The 14,202-nt window shown below is 39.0% G+C and overlaps 2 protein-coding genes across 2 annotated transcripts; both read left to right on the top strand.

Moving 5' to 3' along the window:
- Positions 1 to 5,422: 5,422 nt before the first annotated feature.
- LOC128894832 (uncharacterized) lies at positions 5,423 to 8,437 on the top strand. The gene is made up of 7 exons (XM_054156843.1): positions 5,423 to 5,426; positions 5,795 to 5,934; positions 6,238 to 6,299; positions 6,423 to 6,450; positions 6,676 to 6,745; positions 7,826 to 8,232; positions 8,282 to 8,437. The coding sequence occupies exons 1-7, from the start codon at positions 5,423 to 5,425 to the stop codon at positions 8,435 to 8,437; spliced, it is 867 nt and encodes a 288-aa protein (XP_054012818.1).
- Positions 8,438 to 11,611: 3,174 nt separating this feature from the next.
- Positions 11,612 to 13,975, top strand: LOC128894831 (uncharacterized). Its single transcript, XM_054156842.1, is given in 4 exon segments — positions 11,612 to 11,677; positions 12,340 to 12,444; positions 13,701 to 13,777; positions 13,852 to 13,975. Coding segments are annotated over 4 exon segments (372 nt in total).
- Positions 13,976 to 14,202: the final 227 nt, after the last annotated feature.

Below are 14,202 nucleotides of genomic sequence, written 5' to 3'. Positions count from 1 at the left end.
TTGAAGCTGCGAAGGTTCACGAGTCGAGAACAATGGCATTCCTCCTGAGCTACTGTGAATTTCCTGCAATAAAATGTTCGATTGAATTCCTCCCACGTGATATTGTTTACTAATTGAACAAGTGTTTTTATTTTACACTGACCTTAATGACTTTAAGTAATATCCTTGAATAACAGCATTTAGGCATTGAAATATAATTATTCAGTCTAATTATACGGAGTGGAAATGACCGAAGGTGCACAATGTGGATTCTTCATTTCAGTAAATAATTATTGGACTGCGGATGTTTAGGCAAGTACATGATTTCACAGATACAGACGAAGAATGGAAATTTGAATGAAAGTGTTTTATTTCCTAAACGGTAAAACATGTACACTAAGGCACATTCTTATATATTTCTCCACATTTTCATTTGTAGTAAATGCATAAACATCCACAGTGTAATAAATATAATGCTTGAGGATTCCACGCAGAAAATTAAAACATACACAATAAAAATATTTCATACATTAATACGGGTGTTATTAATAAATAATTGTAATGCTTGAAGAGGATCCAATAGAGGAAACCGATTATCTTCAACAAAAAAAACAACAAACTCTGAAAGACCATCACTCCAAAAATTCATAATTCTGATTTTCAAGGAGCAATTCCCTCTCCGATTTCAGTTATAATTTCCGCTGGTGTCTGGCTCGCATAACTAATTGCAAAAAACGGAAAGAGGGACTTCCCCGTCACGCGAGGAAACGCCTTTGAGAACCATTTCCAGGAATGACCCACATCGCGCACGCCGGAAGATTGAAATGAAGAGTTGCGTATCGCTAATTGCAATTTCCCGAAGAAACTTTGCTACGTGTTATTTCCCATGCGCTCTCGGTATCGTCGTCACGGTCACTTTGTCAAGAGTAAAAGCAGAATTGATTTCCTGGAGCGTCTGTCGGAACGCCTCGAGTTTCTATCGGAAGGAAGAGGTCGAAGAGCAGCTGTTCCGACTCACCCACACGACGCAACGAAAGTGCACTCGCCTGAGCCAGTGGTTCGTGTAAACGCGATTATACGTTCAATTTACGTTGCTTGCTGTATGTGGCATTCTCCAAACGAAAGTTTACACGCGCAACAATGTATTTTTCAGAGAAGTTGTGTTCCCGCTGGTGGCAAACTTTCGAGTTTGCGAGCTTGTTGTTTCGATAAGAAATTGCAGGAGAAACAGAGGAGGGGAACAAGTAGTCTCGAGTGTTGTGAATACGGTGTACATTTGTGTACCGATAAGAAATTGAAATTGAAATTGAAAGATTTGCAGAGATAATATTTTTACGTGGATACACAATTATTATTTACAAATACGTGAAGCAGTATTTACTTTAGAAATCAAAATCCTATTTACATAACACTATTTAAATCTTTTGATTTGTCAAATATTTATTATTAAACAAGATTTACTTATTCAAGTAGTTATTTAAAGAAGATTCGTGATTAACTGAACTGCTTGGAACTTTCTTGCATCAGTTACGAAGCAACATTTGTCGACTGGAGTCCGTCACACTCCTCCATGATTTCAATTCTGGGTTTAATAGACCTGAACGTCCTTGCTGAATGTAACTTTCTTGAGTCATTAAACGTCAGTTCCTCGTGTACACATACTAATGCTGCAACATCGGTAGAAATTTATGACACCACTATTCGTGAGTGATTTGGACACGTCACTGGAAATTCAAGTCCTATGTAATTAGTTCGAACACATATCGGCGGTACACCATTCATTCGATGATATGTCGATGATATTCTACTGCTACAGGAAACTAATGATACAGCATTAATAGATAAACAACTGGCATTAGGCGCCTGAAGACAGGTATACGTCATCGGCATTTAGTTCCGTTAAGGAGGCTGTTGTGAAAAAGAGTTAAAGAGTAGCACAAGATTGACAAATTATAATAGCATCCTCTAGATAACTACAAGCCATAAAAAGCTACCTAGTAGCGATTCACCAAGTCGTGAAAAAGAGTGAAAGAACAGCACAAGCTCGGCAAATTATAATACCATCCAACTAGATAATTCCAAGAAATAAAAAGCTACCGAGCTACCCAGATTCACCAAAAATTTCCCCAATAAAAGTTTCTTTCGCCTCGGTCTTTCAAAAAGGAACCCGGAAGACGCGCGAATTTATTCGCGGAAGCGAATCCAAGCTTCTCACGATTATTTTTTCGTGACGTGTCAACGGCCAGGTCCTCAAGGACCAGCTGGAAAGTAAAGGGGAGGATGAAACGGTCAAGAGCAGAACTCTCTGGGGAACGGAAGGCAAAAATGGAAGTGAAAGGGCATGCGTGTCCCATCGTGCAGTCTCTCACGAATATTCGATCTCTCCTCGCCTCTCCGTTACATCCTCGACCATCTCCCCCTCCCCCCGTGTTCCCTTTTCCATCCACAGGTTTTCGTATCGCCACTTTCTATTTCATTCCTGGTCGTGTCCCGTGCACGATCGTTAAACGATGAACACACGGTGCAATCTGCGCCTAATTGCTCGCGAAGGAAGCCACCACGTGCGTAATCCTCTGCCGACAGCCGTTGCGTCGCAGCTCGAGGTTGTTGCCCTGATCGAAGATTGATGTTAGGACTGGGGAGACGCTTTCTAGTCGGAGATAACTTTGGCAAGTTCAAGTGCTCGGTCGAGAATGATAATTGTCCCGCTTGAAATGACTAAGACGGAGATGGTGGTGGCGCGAGGATGACGTGTCTCTAATGTTGGGGGCCTCGCGTTGAAGTCTCCAGCGAGAGATCCATAGATGCCCATTTCTAGGTTCAATTGGAATTTAGAAGTAGAGAAAAGAGATTTTTGTTTCGAAAGCTTTGAACTTTTGTATAAAATTGTTTAGAGATTTCAAGAATCTGAATTTTGGACATTTTTGATTTTTCAAACTTCCGTCTGGAAACCTTCAAGGTTATCATCTTGAAAATTTAAATTAGAACTTTGTAACTATCTCTCAGTAACAATAGATGACCTTGAACCTTAGGTAATTATTCATCGAAGGGAAGCTTAAATTAAAAAATACGACAAGAATTGAGAAAACATTTGCTCTGTTATTATATAGCCTTATTTCGAGACCTCCATCCAACATAAACAAGGCTAAATAAAATTCTTACTCCAACATGCACTACTGAATAATTCCATCCATCCTAAATGTCCAAGTAAACGTAAAGAAATCGTCCTAAAAACACTCTAACCTTCTTCCAATGGTGAATTATCTTTCTAAAAAAAAATGTAAAGAGATGTTCCCATTAGATGAAAAAGAAATCTCGGACAAAGATAATACGCGCAATTTAAGAAAACAATTAACAGATAGACGATCTATGGATCCGTAGATATCCGCGGGACCACACGTTCACGGTTGGCCAGAGATGCGTTATTCGAGCTATGCGCGAATTTCACGAAAGGGAAACCTGACGAGGAATTTGATATCTCTTTCGCAGCAGTGCACCACGAAATCCATCTGCGGAGCAATTTATTGCCGATCAAGTGCATCCACCGTTAACAAACGACCGAAGAGAAACGTTCGTTTTGCAAATGCACTTGTTCCCTCGAATATAACGCGTCACGGAATCGGATGTTCCCGATTATGATCATTTTTATCGTCTTTTTGCAGTCTCATTTTGCTCTTCGATCAGGGAAAGCGCGTGCTCCCGTACCGTAAAACGTCGCGTCTAGCGATTTATGCAACGACCTTCGGAGGAAAGTAAATTGATGCATCCATCCGCGAGAAGCGTCCACGCGGTGACGTTCACGCAGGAATGAAAAGTGAAACGGGAAACGCTGCTTTTTGCACGCGGATGGAGTTTCCTGTGACATATAGAAATACCTGTTTAGCGTCCCACGAGGAAGACAAGGACGCCTGAGACGTGTCCCTCCAAAGTGAATTATCCGTTCTTGTTTCTACCTGAAAGAAACGGAAAAAAATGTTGGTATGTTCTATGAAGATGTAGAAAAAAGATTACATTAAGAATTTTGAAAAAGAATGATGGGTCTCCTAGAAAAAAATTCTCGAATATAAATTTTTTTTTACTTTTTATATCGTAGTCTCCGGTGAAGAGTTGAGAATGGATCTTTGAGATTTTTTGGGGAACAACCTAGACGTTGGATTGAATGAAACTTTTAGGGCTTGTTAATATACTTGTAAAGATATTATAGGAATTTTTGTATGTAAATTGTTTCAGTAGTGCATCAATTGTGTTTGATCATGTATTGTATTAGTAGGTATAGTTTCAGTCCTGTATCGAAATCAACAATTTTTTAAATTTTGAAAAATTCTTCAACATCCATCACAGTGCTATTAAAAGCTACAACATATTTAAATTCCATCGAAATTCAAAATAATATCCAAAAACTGTCAATACTGAACTAAAATGACACACTATCCACATGCACCACTAGGAATATTAATTAAACAAATACCTACAATAAATAATATCTGCCAACTCGTCCTCAGCTCTTCTATAATCTTCTCAGACGTGTTCACCAGCAATCAATATCACTCAACCGTCTCCTCAGAATCTTCCAAGCACAGTAAAGACATGTTTCTCCCTCGGTGACCATTTCTTCCACCATCTTCCTTCCCATGAAGCTCCCGTGGAACGAAATCGAAGCACCTTCCATGCTGTCCTGGGAAGAGCTGTCGCCGATCTCTTTGTTCGCCCTAGAGGGCACCAACGCGTTTACACCGCCCGAAGCGCGAATTTCTCTGGTTGCTCGGCTCTAGGTCACGGCCGTTCCTCCGCAACTCCACTCACACAACCACCAAGTACACGGGAACAGCGTCGAATCGGTGTGCACCGTCGCCAGCACGCGGGTACCTTCGATTCGAGCCTCCACCGCTGGTTGGGCATCGATCATCTCCACCTCCCCACCTGTGCTCGCTTCCGGTACTTCCTTCGGGCCCGCTATATATATTCAGGATCCTGGCTGGATATATATGACAGTGTGTTCCTGGCCATCGAGGAAAGACGTGCAAGAAGAGGCAGGAAGGAGGACAGAGCGACGGAGAGGATCATGGAGCCGAAAGCTGCTGTAAGGAAGTGACGACGTCCACGTGGATAGGGAGAGACTGTTGGGCTTTTGTGACCATAGGATAGTTTGCAAAATAGAGATAGGGTAGTTTAATTGCTCATGGTGTGAGTTGAGTCATGTTTTGTGATAGTAGGGTGATGAAGTAACTAATTTCTTAGTAGAGGAAGTAGGAAATGGGGTTACAAAGGATTTGGGTTCAAGGGTAATTAGGCTTTTGTGATCGTAGGATAGTTTGGGAACCAAAACTGGGGTAATTAATTTGTTTTCGGAGTGAGTAGAGTTATGCTTGCAATAACAGGGTGATAGATCAGCTAACTTCTAGATAGAGAAGGTAGGATATGAAGTTACAAGGGACTTGGCTCTATGGGTAATTAGGCTTTTGTGGTCGTAAGATAGTTTGTGAATCAAGAATAGGATAATTAATTTATTGAGGTAAAAAATACAACTATGATTTGATCGCTCTCTGAGTATTGACAAATTCTTATAACTTCTTTTGATATTTTGAGTAGTGAGAGGGAAAAAATTGTTTTTGTGGACGTAGAGCGTTTTGTAATGCAAAGATGATTTACTTAAATTATTCATGAAGTGATGGGACATACATTCACAGTAATAAATAATAAGCTACTCAACATACCAATTAGAGAACTCGTTTTTGTGATACGAAGGCAATGCAGTACTTAAGTTCCTGACACAATAACGAAAATAGTGTTCGTAATACCTATTTTGATACAATAGTCGAAATCACAAAAGACATTGAGGAGACTCACACTTCTGATACTAGACAGAATAATACAATTAATGATAGAGTGGTTAAGTTTACAACTATATGTGATATCAACCTGATAGACCAACAGAGCAGTCAATTTAGTAATAGAGTAATAGCAGTATCTAATTAAAGCTAACAGCTAACCCATTCCATCACGTTCACTACGTATTATAGTTGCAATAGCTCAGCTGAACTTAGCACATGTGCATAATGGTGTAGAGGAGTTTTTCATGCCCAATAGTTAGATAATCTCGACACAGTAATAAATCGGCATTTAACTTCGCAACATTGTAATGATGGAGTAGTTGCACCTTGCGCGTTCGCGTTATTGCACAAAAATGACGAATACCAAGATGTAATAAACTTCTGCTCTAAAGTTCGTAAAGTTTTATGAGAATTCTTCTCTCCACAGACGAGATGCTTGATATTCGCGACGACGTTGGCCGCGGCGCTTGCCACGTTCGGTCATGAACAGTGAGTATACTTGTACAGTAAATTAGAGACGTGATTGATCGTTGCTCGTCAAGTATCATCAAAATCTCGTTAGAGAGAGAATGGCGATAGGTGGGATGTAAAATCGGCCTATTAACTTTCTAGCGTCCATATAAGAGTCCACATACCGGAGATAGTGCAGCACGACGAGAAAAAAATCATCAAATATGAGGATCACGGAGGAGGTCATGGAGGAGGGGGAGGTGACGACCACCACATCGAAGATAGTGGCCCTATAATAGTGGAAAGTGGTCACGGAGGAGGATTCGGTGGTGGTGGAGGATTTGGAGGTGGCCACGGAGGAGGAGGAGGATTTGGAGGTGGTCACGGAGGAGGTGGAGGATATGGAGGTGGTCACGGTGGAGGATTCGGCGGGGGCCATGGGGGAGGATTTGGAGGTGGTCACGGAGGAGGAGGAGGATTTGGAGGTAAGGAAATATCTTACGGTATTAATTAGTAAACTGCGGATTTTATGCATCATAATTTAATATTTCGTTTTGCACAAAAGCCGCAGTCTCATAAATAGTAAAAGACTACAGTAGAATGTATTAATTAACTTATTGTAATATTTAAAAATAAATTAATTCGTTTATACATCTTATACACATTAGAATGAGTTAATTAATGCATTCCACTGTACATACCCCATTTACATATTTTCATTGCAAATATTCATGCCAAAGATGCTTTCACAAGACTGTTGCACAGGAACCATTCTCCCAAACAATACTAATGTTTATAAAGTAAGATCTCAACATAGAAAGTGTGAGATTTGATACACCAACTGTATTGAGGATTATACGGATCTAGAATCTTCATTTTTTTCATTCTGAAAGTGAAAGAAAATTCTCGACGTTCGTGCATGAAAATCACTAGCAGTCGAATGATCCATAAAAAAACCTGTTCGTCTTCTCGTCGGAGATAATGGGAAAACGTTCTCCCACGTTCCCCTTAGGCGATCGCAAAACTGTCTTTATTTGCAAAGAATACATCCACTGATCCATCCACACGCTCTTTAACACCGTACAAGCCGAGGAACTCGTTTCGCGAGTTTTCACTTCCGACTCGAAGCTAAGAATTTGCATCGCAATTACGCGATCGCAATCTAGACGACTATATTACTTTTAACAGGTGTTCTCGAGGTTCTTCTACAATGTAGCTGTGGGTCGATAAGTTGATTTGCAAGGCTGGACATTCACCTTGATTCTGATAGCAATATTATCGCCTTTGCTTATTTATTTACCGCGGGGTGCAAGTCCACGTAACGATGTTATTCAAGGGAGTAGATAACATGTGGAAGAATGGAGGATAATCTACATTTTTTTAAACAAAAACTACGCGACGGATTATGATTAAACTTTTTGTGATTATTTATACTATATTATATGAATATTTGTGAGATATGTATGGTACTCGTGTATGGGTCATTAATGTTTAACCTCCTAAACCATTTCTGTAGTCTTTTAATTATTTAGTTTTTCAAAATATTTTCATTTTAACAATTTCAGGTGGTCACTCGGCAATCATCATAACCAGTCCTGGTGGAGGCGGAGGTTATGGAGGAGGAGGAGGTGGAGGTCACGGAGGTGGCGGAGGCTTCGATGACCACCACGGTGGAGGAGGTTTCGGAGGAGGTGGAGGCTACGGAGGCGGATTCGGGGGTGGCGGAGGATTCGATGACCATCACGGTGGTGGAGGCTTTGGAGGCGGTGGTGGAGGCCACGGAGGTGGATACGGAGGCGGAGGTGGAGGTGGAGGCCCTATTATAGAACATATTGAAATTGGAGGCGGCGGTGGTGACCATCATGGCGGTGGTTTCGGAGGAGGAGGAGGAGGTGGATATGGAGGAGGCCACGGAGGTGGAGGTGGATATGGGGGAGGCGGTGGAGGAGGCCATGGAGGTGGAGGTGCTATTGTAGAACATATTGAAATTGAAGGCGGCGGTGGTGACCATCATGGCGGAGGTTTCGGAGGAGGAGGAGGTGGATATGGAGGAGGTCACGGAGGTGGAGGTGGATATGGAGGAGGCGGTGGAGGAGGCCATGGAGGTGGATATGGAGGAGGAGGTGGAGGAGGCCATGGAGGTGGATATGGAGGCGGAGGTGGAGGCGCTATTGTAGAACATATTGACATTGGAGGCGGCGGTGGTGATCATCATGGCGGAGGTTTCGGAGGCGGAGGAGGAGGTGGATATGGGGGAGGCCACGGTGGCGGCGGATTTGGAGGTAGTGGACATGGAGGTGGAGGTGGAGGTGGATTTGGTGGTGGTGATCACCATTCTTTTGGTGGCAGCGGCTACGGTGGTAACAGTATATCATCTGGCTTCGGTAGCAGGTAAGCATTTCTCGTTTTATAAAATTAATTAATAATTATTATCAGTACATATGATTTCATACTCAATTTTTATTCCAGTGGCCACGGTGGAGGAGGAGGCGGTTATGGTTCTGGCGGTGGCTACGATTCGTATTCCAGTGGCCACAGCGGAGGAGGCGGTGGAGGTGGCCACGGTGGTGGCGGCTTCTCTGGCTACCACAAGAAAAAATAAAATCGATTGTGGAGCCAATGTCGCGCTTCCTATCGGCCAGTTTGACCGACTTTCAAGTCAGCCAACGATCGCCCAGTCACGTTTTGATCACGCGATTATCGATGCACGTGACTCCCGATCGTAATTCAATGCACAGTGATGGGCAAAATTTGACTCGAATTACAGATGACGAAAAGAAAAAACTATAGCGACTTAACAACGATTTATCTGCTCTTTTAATTGTCTACTTTATTAATTTTATCTAGATGAGAATTTTGCCCATTTCTTTATCACAGCCAGTATACTTAAAGCACCGATTCACGACGATCGGTACAATTTCCTTGAATCGCAGGAAATATGTTGTTGAAGCTTCAAATGAATATGAAAGATTCTCAAGATACTTGCAGTATCAATTCAATAACAATGGAAGTAATTTTAATTTCTTTTTGATAGTGACACTTGGAAATGACTCTCCGCAAGATCTATTTTTAAAAATTACAAATGATACGCCGTAGATGAATCGAAGAACATATTCTGAAGCTGATAATTAATTGTTATTAGTACCATCGATCATTCGCACGATACTTAGCTCTTAGTCTCCTGCTGTATTTAATTGTCTTAATAACTTCTCGCAAGTGTCCACTCGCGTTGTTGTTACGTTTTGTACATATTCCATACTCTGTAAATATTGTTTTATGTTATTGTTTAATAAATACTTTTGTACGTTTTTGTACGTCATGCTTCTTCCTTGATCTTCCAATGGAATTCGTAGATAAGTTTCTCCACATGGACAGCATTTTCTTAAAGAGTCCTGTTGATTATTCAGTGAACTAAGCTTTGAAAATAAAAATATTGAAATTTGTTTGCGACAGTTACTCTAAAAACTTCTAATTTCGAACTGAATGGTGCAAAATTTGTTAGAAACAATACTTTTGTACTTTTAGTTCAATTTTCATTTAATTTCTCTTTTCTTCTAAAGTATTTTTGGAATAACTATCTTCAAGGATATTTAAATAGCTTCATTTTCAATCCTTAAATCACCGCACAGCCAACAGTACCTCTTCAGAATTAATTCCCAAAAACTCCATTTAAACGAGAATGATCGCCAATCCTAATTCTGACCAGAGCAGTCGCATCCTTCATTTTATTGGTCGTTAATCGTTGCAGGAAGTGCTCCATCCGGAAGATCAGGATGACGTACAATCTAGGCGAACCTGTTCCCAGTAATAGGAACATTTTTTTGTAACGATAATCGCTGGCGCAGGGACTAGTTTGAAATGGAAAGTAAGCTGAAAGTGAAAGAGATCAGATGTTATTATGGTTGCACGGAGGAGGACGATTTCACTCGTACACTCCGCGTGCTGAATCGTCGCGAACACGGATGTTGGCCTTGATCTATGACGGACGATGTCTACATTTTCTTCTGTCCATGCATGATCGCGCCTAATGATCGATCTTCGAATGAAAACCTAATGATTGGTATTGGGGAGTTCGACTAACTTTTAGGAGTTTGTTGACTCTTGTTATGATTGAAAATTAGTATTAAAACCAATCTGGTGTTTTGTTATTCAATAAATATAGTGGTAACATCACAGATTAGAGTTTTTTAAATAATAAGTCAAGAAAATTATTTTATCGTTAATGACATGGTTAAGCCTCTAGAATTTAAACTCTGGAACTATTATAATAAATAACGTTATTCCTCCAGGATTTTGAAACTTTAAAATAGGGGTAACAACTCATTTCATAGGGGTATTAACTCATTTCTTAAAAATTATAAATTGATTTTACTTGTCTGTCGCCTGCTACGGAAATTCAAAGTTTTCGCGTAATTTCCATCACTATCACACTTTAGACCTTGTTTTGCATATGAAAGATTCGAAAGTGGAAAATTAACGATTGGAAATCGATGGAGGTACAACTGGTATTATTTATGATTGAAATATAATTGCTGTCTGGAAAATAAAATATGAGAAATTAAATTTTTAACCTTGTTTCACTTTTTAATTTTGTAGATTCTCGTTGGTGTACTTTTTTAAAAGTTTCAGTCATCGACACACTTGTTTAATGGAGGAAATACTGAAATAAATTCCAACTTGTAACTCACATAGTAGTGGGGAATCCATTCCTTTAAGAAAAAATCTTAATCCTACGTTTACTTTCATCGCTTCATAGGCGTAGCATAAACGAAAACATGCGACTTTGATTGTACACTTCGATCAGAACGTTTGCCTTTCACGTTTAAGAAATTTCTTATTAAATTCTTTAATTGCTTCTATATTCTCAGCCTTAGATACTTTCAAATAAGAATAGTGCAAAGAAAATATTGCTAAATATTATTCTAGAAATTCTAAAATCTATTCTACTAAGTAATTATCGATAGTATACTTCAAGGTAACATAAATTACACGTTTATTTTATTAATAAGGTACTGTTTATAGAACATTTGATTTGAGTTATGAGCAGAACTGATGATTATTATAAATATAGGTGTTGACAAGAATTAAAGCGACGTAACCGAAGTAACTCGAATGGGAGAAAGTCAGTTTGAGCTCTAGAGGAATCGAAGGTTCTCGAAGGGGCGTTAGTATAATAGTAACAATTAGTTAACATTAACGAACATTCAATTTGCATACTCGATGCACCTCAACATCTTCATCAAAAGCCGCAGGGAGTACATTGAAGAGAAAATCATCGTAACTAATAGCGCAATTATATATGAAGCACGCTACAAAACGATGGCTTCCGAGTTAAACAAATAGCCAGCGTAATGTCAGTAATAAGTGTCCGGAAGCACGTGATTCAGCAGCGTGCTATAAATGAAGAAACAGTCGCGGTAAATTGAGAATCGTGGTAACAAGAGGCGCCGTGAAACGTGTGAATGATATTAAACGACGCTTTTATTGAAAACGTGATGAAACTATGTAGTCTGAGAAAACGAACTATCACGGCTATCTTTCTTGATCTCGTTGGATTTGTAGAGAAGATCCTTTCTCTCCTAACGAACGCCAAAGTGGCGCTTCTAGACTGTTCTAGATTGGCAGAGTAAAAAAGTTTTACTTAAAAGTTTTTCTTCAATTACTATTTAAAATTAACAATTACAACTTTGGATCACAATTCCAAATCGATGATCAACAACAGTATCTTCTAGGTTCATGATCATTTATTTGATTAGTTTACAAATGAATCTTAAATTAGGAAAGATCAAGAATAAATAAATGAAAAGCCACTTAAATTATTTATTATATTTTAAGATTGAAAATTAGACAGAGCACTTATTCCATATAAAAATTGAATATGTGTTAGCATCGAATTAATTCTTGTATAACAACAAAATCATTTAAATGAACTATATTGAAATAAATTGAATGGGTTAATGACTGGATTAGGGTATACTATGTTGAATTATATTATAAAAATAGTGTTCATGTTTCGACGAAGGCTACGATGTCTACGTCGATGATAGAAGGTGCAACGTGAAATTACGTATGATTCCAGGTGAGAGCGAATATAGGGTTGGGTGGGGTGCTTGCAGGAAACATTTTACTTGTTCCTGTACCGTTCACTGATTATGTTTCCGTTTAAAAGGCCCGTCTGGGTTGCGTACTTTAGTACCAAGACAGCAGCAGCCTCGGGAAACGTTAGGATCCTTCTCAGAGCGGACGCCAAAGACATGGAGAAGCTTCGAACACGCGTGGGTGTCGATTTTTTATTTCCAAGTTCACAAAAACGTTTGGCTTATCGGTGATTTAACACATTCACGAGGAGAATATAGTGAATCATACAGAAATAACATGTTTATTAGTTGTGGCAATGAAAGCTTTTGACCCTTAAAGTTCGGCACTTTCTTCAAATTTTATGAAAGTAATTTAAAATTATCAATTTTTCATTCAAATACGAATTTACATGGCTAATGAGAATTTATATTCATGGCAAAAATTGTAAGTTACATTATGAGAATTTACACTTGTAGTAAAAATAAAAATTAATATACAATGCATTCATAGTATAAATTAATTCGTTAAAATTGCATTAATATTTGTGAATTATGTTGGGTTGTGTGGAAGTTTTGGTTAATTTATTAATCGTGAATGAAATGTGTTGGCATGTGTTGAATTAATGCGATCAAAAGGTAGCTAACAATTAATTAACAATTATGAAATTTGAAGAGGGCAGAAAGCTTAAGAGTAGAAAACCCTTGGGATTAAAAACATTCCTGTTTCTTTTTCATATTTATAATTAATTTTCAAATTCGATACAAAAACAACTCTTTCCAACGTGATTTCTATTTATAATACCTCGAATTCATTGAAACTTTCGCTGTTTGTGAAATCGTTTTAGTGGCGACAATAGAGGATCATTAAGTTTAGATGTAGTTTAGATCTAAAACAATAGAAGGTGTTGCTCGGAGACTCGATCAATTCACCGAATGGAAACGATAAACGGCGATCCAGTTAATCATACCTTGAACGCTTTCACCTGAACTTGTAACGCAACACGATTGATTCATTTTTTGATCTTGTTTGAGATTGGTCGAGATCTTGTTCCGTTTCAGACAGATCCAATCATCTAATCAAGGTTTCACCGTTCGCATTTTTTCCTGGGTATTATGATTCTGGTTCGAGTAACTATCCGTTTCGTTAGAAAACGAACGAACTTAGATAAATATTCTTCCTACGATTATTTCATTGTAAAACGATTTTTTATTGAGTTGTACCATAATCGAAATTGAATTTAGTATCATTTTGCCTCTTACTTTTTTTTTAAATTAATGAGACAGAAATTTTGCGATCTAGTATGCAGGAACTTTTCACCTGTTCTTCGATCTTCGATTCACATCACTTTGATTTCCGTTGCAGGTTTTTCTTTTCGTCCTGGTCGTGTCCTTTGCCCTAGTGTCTTCGATGCCTCATCCTGGCGGTGGCCATCACGAACAGTAAATATTCCAATCGAACTTCAATACTTACCGTTTCGTACTTAAAATTCACCGTTGGTGTGACTTTATTTCAGCACACACTTCATCATCCACGTGCCTGAATTGATTCACAAACATTACCACACGCACGTGAAGAAGATCCATCATGTCAAACACGAGGAGGAGGACGATGGACACCAGCACATCGAAGAATGGTGACACTTTGGACTGACTTCTTTACACTGGCAACGTTTGTAGAATACTACGCATAAGTATTAAAATTGTTCTGTTATTATTGTATATACTTGTTGATTGTTATAGTTACGTTAAATAAAACGATGTTTAGAAAAACCTACACCTGAATTTTTCTTATAACTGAATATTTATTATTTTGTTTTTTGAGATTTACGAAAAATGATTTTCTTGATGACTTACGTATGGATGAG

Source organism: Hylaeus anthracinus, unplaced genomic scaffold (genome assembly GCF_026225885.1).
Source record: "Hylaeus anthracinus isolate JK02 unplaced genomic scaffold, UHH_iyHylAnth1.0_haploid 4, whole genome shotgun sequence".
NCBI lineage: Eukaryota > Metazoa > Arthropoda > Insecta > Hymenoptera > Colletidae > Hylaeus > Hylaeus anthracinus.
This window is presented reverse-complemented; position numbering and strand designations above follow the sequence as displayed.

What these genes read in the sequence shown, in the direction of transcription:
- LOC128894832 (XM_054156843.1), top strand. An exon ending in GCAGTCAATTTAGTAATAGA is followed by an intron (nt 5,935 to 6,237) that starts GTAATAGCAGTA and finishes TTCTCTCCACAG; the next exon opens with ACGAGATGCTTGATATTCGC. An exon ending in ATGGAGGTGGAGGTGCTATT is followed by an intron (nt 8,233 to 8,281) that starts GTAGAACATATT and finishes ATCATGGCGGAG; the next exon opens with GTTTCGGAGGAGGAGGAGGT.